The 13,577-nt window shown below is 45.7% G+C and overlaps 1 protein-coding gene across 1 annotated transcript in view; it reads left to right on the top strand.

Moving 5' to 3' along the window:
• The first annotated feature begins 8,874 nt into the window (after positions 1-8,874).
• LOC138467290 (extracellular calcium-sensing receptor-like) overlaps positions 8,875-13,577 on the top strand; it is a 131,958-nt gene continuing 127,255 nt past the window's right edge. Inside the window, exons 1-2 of the mRNA XM_069607293.1 lie at positions 8,875-9,071; positions 12,218-12,509. Coding sequence (XP_069463394.1) covers positions 8,875-9,071; positions 12,218-12,509 — 489 coding nt within the window. The remainder of the gene's footprint in view (positions 9,072-12,217; positions 12,510-13,577) is intronic.

Raw genomic sequence — 13,577 nt, 5'->3', positions numbered from 1 at the left:
AGGCTATCTCCTGTCAAAGGAGGGGAGAAGATTGACACCTGAAAGAATAAAACACATTTCTGGCATGTCTGTTCCAAATACACAGAAGGAAGTCAGAGCCTTAATAGGTATGGCTTCTTACTGTAGGCTGTGGATCCCGAACTTCTCACTAGTGATAAAACCGATGTTGGCCTTGACGAAGAAGGGCATTTCTTCTCCGCTGCCATGGAAGTCGGAACATCAACGATCATTTGAGCTTCTCAAAGCCGTGTTATGCTCTGCACCAGTTCTGGGTACTCCAAATTACAATAAGGCCTTTGTGTTGTTTGTGCATGAATGTGATGGATGTGCTTTGGCTGTGTTAACACAGGAACACGGAGGGAAGAATAGACCGTTCGGCTACTACTCTTCCGCCCTTGACCCTGTCGCATGCATTTTGCCAAGATGTTTGCGAGCTGTCGCTGCTGCTGCCGCGTCTGTAAAACAGAGTGAGGGAATGGTCCTAGGCCATGATTTAATCCTGATGGTACCTCACTCTGTAGATGTCCTATTGAATAAAACCCAAACACAGCACCTCACCTCTGCACGACTGACAAGGTATGAATTAACTTTGTTTGCCCATCATATTCAAATTAAGAGGTGTTGTGTTCTTAATCCGGCTCCTACCTTTCCCGCAAAATACTGTTTGCGGTGACGAAGAATCACATGACTGCCTATATACTACTGAACAGGAAACGAAGGGCAGGATAGACCTTATAGATACTCCTTTGGGCAATGCGGCAGGGGAGCTGTTTTGTGATGGCTCCTGCTTCAAACTCCCGGATGGTACATCTACAGCTGCCTATGCAGTTACTACATTGAGTACGCTTGTTGAAACTAAGAGAATTCCGCATAACTCCACGCAGGCCGCAGGGATTATAGCGTTGACCCGAGCTTGTGAACTCTCCGAAGGGCATACAGTAAACATATATACTGATAGCCAGTACGCCTTTCGGGTGGCTCACAACTTTGGGAGGCTCTGGTCGGAAAGAGGGTTCCTAACCTCATATGGGACCAAGATTCAGCATGGCCCCCTGATAGTGCAGTTGCTCTCGGCACTCGCGCTCCCTAGTCAGTTAGCGATCATGAAATGCGCATCGCATCGTAAGGTCATAGACGATGTGGGAAAAGGGAACGCTTTTGCTGACCAGATAGCCAGGCAAATGGCCACAGACCTTAGCGCAGACATGTATGCTCTAAGAGAAACAAAAGATGCCTATGTAATGGATGAGGGTATTGGGTCTGTGCGAGATATCCAAGCTGATGGCACGATAGAAGAATCTAAAAGGTGGGACGAAGGGATGGGGAAACTAGATGACGATGGGTGTTGGGTGGATACATCTGAAGGAAAATTGTTGCTCCTTGATTCACTTGTGCTGTCGATGGTTACAATGGCACACGGTCCTACGCATGTGTGTGCTCAGCAGATCACGAAAATGTTAGAACAAGTCTGGGTAAATGATAACATTTTGAAGATCGCACAGCGCTTTGTTCAAAATTGTATGATTTGCTTACAGCACAATGCGGGGAAGGGGACAGTAACTCCAAGGGGTAGTTTTGGGCCTCCTTCTGTTCCCTTCAAGGTCATCCACTTTGATTTTATTGAGATGGAACGGTGTAACAATCTAAAATATGTCCTTGTGATCATTTGTGCTTTTAGTAAATGGGTTGAGGCTTTCCCCGTTAAGGATGCTACTGCCATGACCACTGCAAAGACTATGGTAAAGGAATTCTTTCCACGATTTGGGCTGCCAAGAGTAATTTGGTCGGACAACCGTCCCCATTTTGTTGCAGCAGTAATTTTGCAGATATGCACAGCGTTACACATTGAAAAGCGATTTTACTCGGCTAGACATCCTCAAAGTGCTGGGTTGGTAGAGAGACATAACGGTATCCTAAAGAATAAGCTTTCTAAAACATGCGCCGGCACCAAACTGAAATGGCCGGACGCCTTACCTATTGTATTGTTAGCCATGCGTGCCACACCTCAAACTAAGACTGGGCTCTCTCCATTTGAGGTAGTGATGGGGAGACCTGCTAATATTTGGGGTCTGAGGGAGGTTGAAAATGTATTGCTTGTGGACTACTGTAACCAGTTGACTAAAAATCTGTATCTCATTTATCATCAGGTTCAATCAGCTTTACCTGTACGGTTTACGGGCCCAGGACACAATATTCAGCCTTGAAGTTGGGTCCTGGTGAAGGCCTACGAAAGGTCTTCCTGTCTCGCGCCTCGCTGGCGGGGACCCTACCAGGTGCTGTTGGGCACCCAGACAGCAGTGCGGGTGGCTGGAAAGAAGCATTGGATCCCAACGCCACACGTTACAGAAGAAGCAGAACCCCTCGCTGATGCTACAATCTCAGATCCTGGAGTAGCAAATAGCGCTGTGAGTGTGTCGGAAAAATTCTCTGAGCCTGTGGAGCTTGGGGAACAGTCCATTTTGTCTCCACACTCTTTGGAAAGGTCACTTCCGGAAAACGTTGTTTCAAGTTCTGCGACTTCCGTCGCCTCTGATATACGTTGCTTCCCTCAGGAAGTGACGTTACCTTATTTCCAGATCAAACAGTACCGGGAATCACCAGGTACGACCTTCGACGAAGAAAATAGGACTACGGTACGGGTTTTGCCTGTGCATCTGGAGAAGAAAAAAGAGTCATCAAGAGTTTTGTTCTTGCAAAAGAAAGTTTTTGAAAGAAAGGGGATTCTGCTGGCGAGGGTTAGGGAAGGACTAAGAAGTCACGCGACCGTAGTGTCGCCAGCAACGAACATTGGGGTCGTCGATTGCCTGCCACCTCCACCGCTGCTGCTCGCATTGGACTTGTAAATAAGGGGGTGACCAATTCGGACAATGACCAATGTGCCTGGGCCCCGAAAACGTATTGCTGTGTTGTGTTAATAGTAATTGGAATTTGTATAGTTACTGCTGTGGGACTCTGGTACTTCGAAGAAATGTATCCTCTAGAGCCTCTTCTGCCAATTGAAATTGTACCTACTGCTTTGACACCTTCTGTACACCTTCTTACTTTGTCACCTATGGACTCCCAGCATAGACGAAAGTACCATAATAACACTTTAATGATAATAATGAATTCAACGCATGCCATTTTTAATAAGAGTAATTGCTGGATCTGCACCCATTTACCGCAACATGGGAACAAGGTGCTAGGATGGTATATTCACCCTTTACCTTTAACGACTGCTTGCTATGCCTCTCTTAGAGCACTATTCTTTGGCCGTTGGAATGATAGCATCTCAGGGAACTTTGATGGAACTAATTTAAATAATTCTGAGAAAGGTGAATTGACTCCCCTAGGATGCTCGCTTTTTGAAAATAGAAGTAAACCTAATGTTGCTTCTAATAGGCCATCTGATAAACTGTCTCTTCCTTTACAAACTTTAATTTCCTTTAAAATGGCTCTGATAGGCAATAAGGACGCTGTGCCTCCTTCCTACTCTATTAACCATAGCCCCGATTCAGTCCCCTTTTGTGTGCAAAGAAATGGCACTCGGTCAATGGGAGATTTTGAAGGTTGCGTGAACATTGTAAATTTGACTGGGGAGAACAGGCCTCTGTATGTAGGGGGGCCTGTCTATTTCATTTGCGGTAGTACAGCATTTCCCTGGTTGCCCAAGGATTGGCAGGGAACCTGTTATTTAGGAATCCTGTTACCTGGGGTATTCATAGCTAGTACATTGGAAGTTTCTAAGGCTCGCCCACGGCGGGACGAGAACGGAGACACCCCTGGGCAAATATTGGGAGATATAACAAAATCAGTTGTGCCATTTTGGGGACAGATAGCGAATTCTGAAAATATTAGGGGGCTAGCAAGAGTACTGGAGAGAACCATCAACCGGACCATGGATATACTCTACAATATGACACTGGAACAGAAAGCAATAAGATTGGTAGCGCTCCAAAACCGGATGGCATTAGATGTCATTTTGGCAGAACGTGGTGGAGTATGTAAATTAGTGGGGTCCGCTTGCTGTGTTTTCGTACCAGATTCCTCACCGACAATTTTTAAAGCAATACAGAACTTGCACGTCCTTAGTTCAGAAGTGCATGTTCCTGTGGGAGATTGGAGTATTAGTGCTTGGTTCTGGGATTCTCTACGATCCTGGGGTTGGAAGGTGCTTTCTGTTATACTGGTTATTTTGGGAATCCTGCTATTCCTTTGTTGCTATATCCAATGTCTACCTAGTATATGTGCAATGCTAGGGGGATGTTGCGCTCAGGCAGTGAGCACGATAGGGCACAAAATGTATGCCCCAGATACAGCATCTAAAGAGTTTCTGTTGCAAGAGGTTCTGCTGAACGACCTAATGGCTATAGGTATTACAGATAACGATTCAGGATGTATGGATGGCGATGCATGGAGTTATTTACAAAGACATTAGCACTTGGCATAGGCCAAAAGGAGGGTTTGTCGGAATAGAAACAATATTATGCCTCCTATCGTAACAATTGTATGTGTATTGGCCTACGGCAAGTTGTCTAAACATCATGTGCGAACAAACTCCACGGCAAGGTCTTGACCTTAGAGAAAGTAATGTAAGTCGCCATCTTGGATTGAGCCGCCATTTTAGGTTCTCTTGCTATGTAGAAATCACCCTGAACATCAAAATGGAGGCCGAATGACATTTTGAGTAAGATGCTGGCCGTTGTGACCTCCGTACAACGGAATAATTAATATGCCTGCAGGCCACTTGTCGGGGTCGCGAACTGAGACCTTGTCCTACCGTTGACCTATATGTAAATGTACAACTATATCAGTGAAACTAATCAAAATTAAAGGATTGATCTGGCAAGGAACCCAAAGACCTGTTTCGCAGAATGGTTAACCCGCAAGAGGGTTGGCCAAGTGCTCGACAAATTGGATAAAAAGCCTGGGTATTCCAATGTGCGGTCTCTCACTAACACATCAAACCCTCGTTGAAGTTCGTTATGTTATTCTGAGAGCCGAATAGCTATCCGTTTGTCAATTGACTTGGTAACTGTTGTAGCTTTTAAATAAAGCACTTGTATGTTTCTTTGTAACCTGTGTTGGTGTGTTTCTTTTTGTGCTTCCCGGCCTCATATTATTTTTCTGTTTCCACAGAGTAAGGCAGAAAAGGGGCCTGCATGGATGGGGGTGCACTAGGGCCCCTGGTGCAGGTGGGAAACAGGTGGTAATGAACGCAAGGAGCTTGAAGATTAGTTATATGGAATGGACTGCATGGACGAGGGTACAGTTTTGGCCCCTGGTGCAGTGGCGAAGAGGAGTAATAAAGAAAAGGGCCTGTATGGACGGGTGTGCATGTGGGCCCCCGGTGCAGGGGGGGGCAACGCAGGGACATATTGATATGGTGTTGGAAGGTGGGGGGCCAGGGTGAGCAGGAGGGTAATAGTTAAGATGAAAAAGGGGGGCTAATTGGGTTTAGGTGTATTGTTTAAATGTTAGGTGAAAGGTGCGAAATATAGGGGGACAGGTAGGAGAGGACTGGTGGTGTTTTCGGAGAGGGATAAGGAGATGGCCAGGAAGGATAGGGTACTGAGGAAGGTGTTACTAGTGGTGTGGGAAAGGTTAGGAGGTTGGAACTCATTCAATTAGGAGGGGTGCAGCATCTGTAGGCAGCAGGCCGGGCTATTCAGAGGAGTAGGTGAAAAGGTTGGGACGCTGGAAGTAAGGGAGATACAAAGCGTATGTCAGGGACCGGGGCAAACAGGATGCCTTAATAGAATGTTTCAGTAGGTAGCAGTTGCATTTATTAGGATGTTGTTGATTTGTAAGTGATTTTGTAATTTCTCTTTCAGATGCTGCTAGGAGGTCGGGTCAGATGTCAAAAAGCCGGTTTGTGGGACATTCTAGGGTTAAGTGGCCGGGGAAAGAAGCTGAGAAAAGGGTTGTTGACAGGCAACTGGGTTGCAACTATAAAGATGTTGTGGTAAGATGGCACGGGTTAGGGGGTCTGCGCTGGGATCAGTTGCTTCCTATGTTGGCTGGGTTGAGGGAACGCTATGGTGCTCCAGAGGTGTTGATTATTCATGCTGGGGAGAATGACCTGGTAAGGGATACGGGGGTGGCTAATCTGAGGAAAATGAAAAGGGATTTAGTCTGGGTTCGTGAAATGTGGCCTCAAGCAGCTGTAGTGTGGACTAAGTTGTTGCCGCAGAGAGTTTGGAAGGGAGCGAGAAGTGAGGGAGCGATAGAGCGGTCTAGGAAGGGGATAAACAGAGAGATGGTTAAGTTTTGTGTCTTGGTGGCGGTACAGGTTATGGACCATACGGAAATAGTCTATGAGGGATTCATGATCTTTAGAGAGGATGGTGTACATTTGTAGCTTTATGGGAATAATCATTATCTGGCGGGCTTGGGCTCTTGACTGGGAGATTGGTTAAGGAGTTAGAGGTAAAGAAAAACGGTGGGGGGGGTGGGGCAGAAAGAACACCTCGGTGGAGGGTTTTTCTGGTGCCGGGGGCATGGCCCCTTTAGATGTGGGGGGAGAGAAGCACAATGGGGGAATGGCATGGGAAAGGATGGGGTGGTGCTGTTTGCACAAGCGGGCCACCCTGGGGGAACAGGTATTGAGGCTGGAGGGGCATGGGCCCGGGGAGAAAGCGGGACGCCTGGAAAAGGGGTAAGGAGACGGTAGGGTCCAAGGGATAGTTAGGGAGGAAGTGGCTTTATTTAATTATTTAATAGTTGGGGGAAAATGAGCCAGGTAAGCGTTTAATTGTACGCTTTGGCCTGTCACATTAAAGCGACCTTTTCTGCTTTTAAATGAGTCTGTGATTTTGTGCAGTAAGCCAAAAGGGGGCCCCGGGGAGAACGCAAAGCGTTTCCCCCGGGGATGTTTTTGGTGCTGCACACTGCCAGCGAGTGGGCGCGGGGGGCAGAGCGCCTCCTCAGGGTATTTAAGGGTCCAGGGAAGTTTCGGGAGGCAGGCGACAGTTGGAATTGGTGATTGTCCCGCCCCCCCCCCTTTCTTTTGGGTTAGGTCTGGTATCTGGTTTTATTAAATGGGGGGGGTTAATTGTACTTGGGTTCTGCAGGGTTTTTTACTTCCCATGTCAAGCTTTTACGGGGTTTTTTGGTGTCTGTTAAGGAGCTATTGTCTGGTAGTTTTTTTTGTGACAGGTCGGGGCATTAGTGAAGTTGTAATGAAAAATGTCTGTTGCTGATGTGGCAGGTCAGACTGGCTGCAGGTCATATGAGGGGGGAGATTGGTGTAGAGGATAGTCTGAGGGGTATTGAAGTGGTTCTGGGCTCCGTGGGCATGGCCCCTTTAGATGTGGGGGGAGGGAAGCAAAATGGGGAAATGGCACAGGAAAGGATGGGGTGGTGCTGTTTGCACAAGCGGGCCACCCCGGGGGAACAGGTATTGAGCCTGGAGGGGCATGGCCCCGGGGAGAAAGCAGGACGCCTGGAAAAGGGGTAAGGAGACGGTAGGGTCCAAGGGATAGTTACGGAGGAAGTGGCTTTATTTAATTATTTAATTGTTGGGGGAAAATGAAAATGTTTAATTATTTAATTGGTTGTTTAAAATATTTCTTTAGTCTGTAAGGCCATGGAGCCAGGTAAGCGTTTAATTGTACGCTTTGGCCTGTCACATTAAAGCAACCTTTTCCACTTTTAAATGAGTCTGGGTTTTTGTGCAGTAAGCCAAAATTGTCGTTTCCAAGAGAATTCAAAAGGGAGACCTTCGAGGTATGGATGTTTTCAGTAGGTTTATTAGTGAGAATGTTTAATGTTAGAAAATCTAAAATAATATCAATTGCTTTAGGGAGCGGCTGGTATCATGTCATGGCGGTATAGAAAAACAACATGTCAGACCCTTGGGAAAGGATAAGACAGCTCAACCATTACATATGTCAATTAAAGAATAACGCATTATTGTAATGAGTGAATTCCCACAAGTGATTCAGGCACACCTATAAATCACGCAAACTCCATATAAAGGAATAGTTGTTGTCTCTACTCTTCTGAATTGCTGAGCAGAGTCTGCGAACGGACAAGCACTACAGCTATTGGAAGTTCCAGTCCTAGATCCCTGCAATAAAGCTTGCCTCTGATGTTCAGATCACCGAAGTTCCGCTGAGTAATACCCTCTCCCTTTCATTGCCAACCTGGCCAGTCCGCATAGATACTTTAAAAGCGACATTCAAGAGGTGGCACTCTATCATACAAGAGACAGATGCCCTCTCTCTGGAGGATAGCTCAGGGGCAACGCGCTCGCCTTGGAAGCAAGATAACGTGAAGCAACGCAGGCTTGATCCCCTGGTCTGCGCTTAAGCACGTTATAAATAAGGGAAAAGGAACAGACAGGACTTTGCCTTCCCTCAGAGGCGTGTTTCATTTATTTTAAATTTCCATTTAAAGAGTGAACGTTGATTATCAACACATTACAGAGCAGGAGTGCACTCTTATGCATAATGCCACATGGAGCGTGGGAAGTTACAGCATTCATTTTTGTGGATACTGCTCTAGCCTGCTGTGTAAGCCTGTGCGATTTGTGTAGCATGGGGTGAGCTCTGCTTTCTGAGCAGTGCCTGTTTATCCATTAGGCCAAGTAGGCACCGGTCTATGGGCCCGCGTCAATTTAGGAGCCCCGACAACGGATCAAAATAATGCGGTGCCGAAAATAAAAAAACGTATTAGGAGATAATTTGCGAAGGGCGGACCCCGATATTTCAGCTGCCTAGGGGCCTTCACAGGGTTTAATCCGTCACGGACAACCATCAATATCACATTTTTAAATGGAGTTACTGCGACAATCCTAAATATTCATGTCTCTCTGTGGACTATTGCATGCTGAGCTGTTGTCTGTGATAATAGGGTTAATTTGTTGAAGGGAGCACTAGAAGCGCGTCTACGATGTCCATCCTTTACATTGTGCTGGTGATGCTGATGCCCAGCCCATCCGCATCACAATGCCACTTTCACAGACCCAGAGTGGCAGGATTCTCAAGAGAGGGTGACATCCTCATTGGCGCCGTCATTGCTGCTCACGCTGACAGGGTGTTCCCCGGAACCGCCTACACTGCCTTACCTGCACCAATCAGCTGCCAGAAGTAAGAGTGTGTTATGATTCTTTTCATGGCCAGGATAATAATCCGATTAATACATCTCTTCTCATCCATAGAGTCTCTGTCTTCGAAATTCCCTCTAGCACACATTTAATACCTCTCGCTCTCAACTTTTTCCACTCTCAAACCTGCATGTCCCTTAGCTTCCACAACTTCTCTTGGCCAAAACCTCAAATGCCCAAACCTCCACCGGACACAAATATATTGTGATGAATTGCCATTTGGCAAGGGTGGGTAAGTCCTGGCCCTGGGTAAGCCCTGGATTTTTTGATTTTTATTAAGATTTTATTAAGTAATAATAATGCAGGTGAGTTCATCTTTTAAAGTGAAATTTGCTAATCAGATTCCCCCGTCATAAACTCCATGCCAAAAGCATAGTGTGTACTTATGATCTGCTGCATCGGTATGCTGATTCCCAGCACTACTAGCGGCACAGAGCAGGTTCAGAGGCCACATGTGGAACCTTGAGAGCTGCAGTGAGAGTCAAGTCTCTGCAGCACAGGGGCTGCATTTACAATATGCACCCCTGTCCCAAAAACTGCATAACTCTGGAGATACTGTCCTGGTGGCAAACCAAACTGTACACCTAGCCCATAACTGAGCTACAGTATGGTGCCCAGCATCTCTCAGCGTTATCCCAACCACATTACATTTAATTTACACATGTGCCACCCCTGTGGGCACAGTTTAGCTGTGGAAGTATCGCGTGTGCTCTTCCTAGACAAGGCCCAACCCTGTCCACTGACAGGATTACAGCCTTGGGAGATTGCTTCTCTTTGTTCCTTTGGAAGAGCAGGTAACAGTCGTTCTCCCATGACAGCCACTTCACAGGACTCTGGTTTGGGAACAGAAATCAAGAGAACACCCATTCAAAGAGAGCCAGACCTCAAACCAGGTTGCTGCATTTCAAAAGTGTGTTGATCCCCATGATAAGGAAAGGTATTGGAGTTAGTATAACCAGAGAGGGAACTGTACTGTTATGGGAATGTTCTGCCATCTTGATTCTCTCTTCTACTCTTTCTCTTTGCTGTCCCCTCTACTTCCTCTGGTGCAAAGCACTTTCAGTGTGTCATCAGAAGGGCAACGTCTACACATTTCAAGACACAGATTGGACTCCTTAAGTAGGGTAGCTATAGTGCAATCACCTGGGGCCTTTTACCAATAAAACAAGTTGTATCCCACCACTTTTTTGAATCATCTTGAAGCATTGTCAGATCACCACTAAAGACGACTACGTTGTACACTGCTGCTAGAGAATTATTTCTAAAGTTCTCTAGTTATAAGGTGAAGGCAGGTTTTCAAAGGCAGAGGCAAGCTAGGTCCCCCAAACATACCCAGGGAGCCATTGGAGGTGATCTGCTGCTGGAACAGGACCTCTCTTTCTGCCAGGCACAGTGGTATCCAGGCCCTGACTTGCAACTGTGTGCCAGCCGCCTCTGTGTTTGGGAGTCTGAGAACAAGGGCTCATCGTGTCCCCGAGTCCCTGAAGTGGGACTCAAGGCAACCTAAGAAGGGTCCTGCTTTTGGAGCAAGACCACCTCTCTGCCTGCCACCGTGGTACATCACATTGTTTAAGGACCTCTGAAGTTATTTGCCAGACTCCTCCATGTTTGGGAGCATGGGAAAAGGGTTTGTTTTGTCCCTGAGCCCCTGGATTGGCTCTCACAGCACCCTGAAAGACAGATCAGCCGGTTCATAGTGTTTTTCAACATTGAATTGCTGAAGTGTGTTTCAAGTACTGTTTAACACAATTGAACCAGCAAGACGCTCCGTTGCAGCCTCTTGCTCTGTCTCAAACTTTGCACCGTGCTAAGGAGTCAGGTTTGGCACTGCTGAACCACCAAGAACTGCAAAGAAGTTACTATTGACTGATACCTGCCCCTTTGTCCATTTCTGGGCCCTAGAGACTGGTTAGGTCACTTTGAACTCGTTTTGCTCACAAATAAATGTCCTTTTTCAAGAACATTTTTGCTTTGCTCGCCTTCCACCTCGGATGCATTACCCAGAGTGCTGAATTCAATGTCTTTACTTATTGTATGTTTTTCCCTCTAGGGTGTGTTTTGTGTAATGTTTATCTTGTTAGTTATTATTGTATATGCTGTGTTTAATGAAAATGTATATATTAGCTCTTGGTGTGTAGAGGTGTGTTTTACCCCCTACTCATCCTTGTGCTCCTGCAGGACAGAGGTCAATTTGTCACACTACCTCAATAGCCAACATTTGGGCCAGTGTCTTTTAACAGTAGTGCAGTACTGCCAATATTGGTCTGTGCATCAGTATGTGCATTCATTGGGATTAGTCCTTGTTCAGATGTTGTTGAATAGCCATATTTTGAGAGATTTGCACATTTTAAGACTTCTGGGGGCATTACAAGCCGATATCAGGATCCAGTTACAGAGGGTGGGTAATACAAGAGAAGGATTGTTTGCAGGTCCTCTCTGTGCAGATGAGTTGTGATTCCAAACAATTGGTTTATTTGCTGCACGAGGAGCATGTGCCACCAGACAGGTGGAGCTTATCTGCCAGGTTTGCTGGTGCGCTACTTGTGACTGTTTTGTGAATGATACATGCAGTCTTGAACAGTACCCGAACCGGTGGGGTGGCGGGGGGCAGTGTAGTCTGCAGTGGACAGAGGTAATTCGGTCAAGTTTCAAAGCATCCATAAAAATGCCTCCTGTGACGTGGTGGACTGTTTTTAGGAACCACAATTGTTCCTGATGACAGTTTCCACTGCACACAACTCCTGCCACCTATAATTATAAATGCAAGCAGCTGCAGCTTTCCAATCTTCTAACTGCTCACTAATTCCAGCGCCAAATCCTTACATCAAGCACAACCTTTTCCATTCTAAGCATCTGTTTCTTAGAGTGTCATCTCCAACTGTCCAGTGCGCGACCACAATGCTTTTCTCACTAAAACACAGCAGAACTAGGTGATCTTATGAATAGAATAGGACACATTTACATGAAGGAAGGGGTTATGGTGAAAAGTGTGGGCATGATAAAGTGGAATAATGTGAGATAAAGATGGATGAAAAAGGAAAGAAATTTGAGTTAGTTGTTTGGTTTGATTTCTACTAAAAATGACAGTCTTAAATATCATTGTTTTTTCCTATCTATGCCATGTCTTAGATTCCATTTCCAAAATTATCAGCGTATCCAGGGCATGGTATTTGCACTGAGGGAGATCAACGAGAACCCGCATCTCCTCTCCAATCTTACCCTAGGCTACCGGATATACGACTCATGCACTGTGCTGCAGAGGACACTGGACGGAACTTTCTGGATGCTGACCGAGCAGGATCAACCCATGCCAAACTATCGCTGCCAGGAGAGCCCCCGACTCGCTGCCATCATTGGGGATTCAGCATCAACACGGTCCATTATAATGGCCCACCTGCTGGGTCGGTACAAAATCCCACAGGTAGAGCATACAAAAATAGAAGTGGGTGTGTGTTGTGCATGTTGGTGAGAATATTGCTTGAAGCATGGTATGCATATTTTGGGGTACCTACTAAGAGTCTAATATGGAGTTTGAGTAAAAATCACGTAGCATGCATTTTTAGAAAATACACTGGTCATCATCTCCTTCAACACATCATTCCTATTTTTATAGAACATGTGGAGCCAATTCAAATAGTGGCATTAATATAGCAGGTTTCAGGTGTAAGCAGGAAATCAGATCATTCTAATCTGGGTCCTCCCTTACAAGTTAACAGAAAGGGATCTGTCGTTAATAGAAGGAGCCTGACCTGGGGGAAAATTGAGAGAACACTCAGAATGCTAATGTCCCAGACATGTCACTCACTTGGCCATACATTAGAGATCAAACAATTTGTGTGATTTACTGTAGGCCGTTCCCGGTCCCAAAAACAGTGGGTAAATATATTGACATTTGCATAAGAACATGTTGTGAATGATATAGAATTGAAAATCCTAAAATTCTGAATTTGAGAAATGAACTGCTGGCAATCTAGGAACAAATAGTGGCTTTTGTTAAAGCCTGTAATGGCTAAAATTACATGGTAGAAATAAAACATCTGGACTTGGTGACCGCTGAATCCACACAATGATCCATTCACTCAAACCATACACTTCAGCTACATAGATATACCAATATCAAATTAGTTATTGCCGTTGTAAGACTTACATTGTTAGTGCTTGATACATGGCTAGATCAAGTGAAGACATTAAGGAACTCGAGCACAACTCATGGACTCTCAAACCAGGTTAAAGATTTCAAAGTTGTCGCTGGCCTTTTCCCTATCTGACTGCAAAAAGGTAATAATGAAAGAGTATGACAGACCCCAAGCTAGCAATTTGTGTGGGTAATGGCAATGCTCATAGATTTGTAAGTGGTGTATTTGCTGCTCTTTTCAACTCAAGTATGAATATTCCAGCTGTAATGTGGTTGCATCGCTTCATCAGCATAGACCGGAATACATAGCATGGAAAAGAAATCAGAATGTGATGTAAAGAAAGTCAGCATGAA

This window comes from Ambystoma mexicanum, chromosome 1p (assembly GCF_040938575.1).
Source record: "Ambystoma mexicanum isolate Mex_15411 chromosome 1p, UKY_AmexF1_1, whole genome shotgun sequence".
Taxonomy (NCBI): Eukaryota; Metazoa; Chordata; class Amphibia; order Caudata; family Ambystomatidae; genus Ambystoma; species Ambystoma mexicanum.
This window is presented reverse-complemented; position numbering and strand designations above follow the sequence as displayed.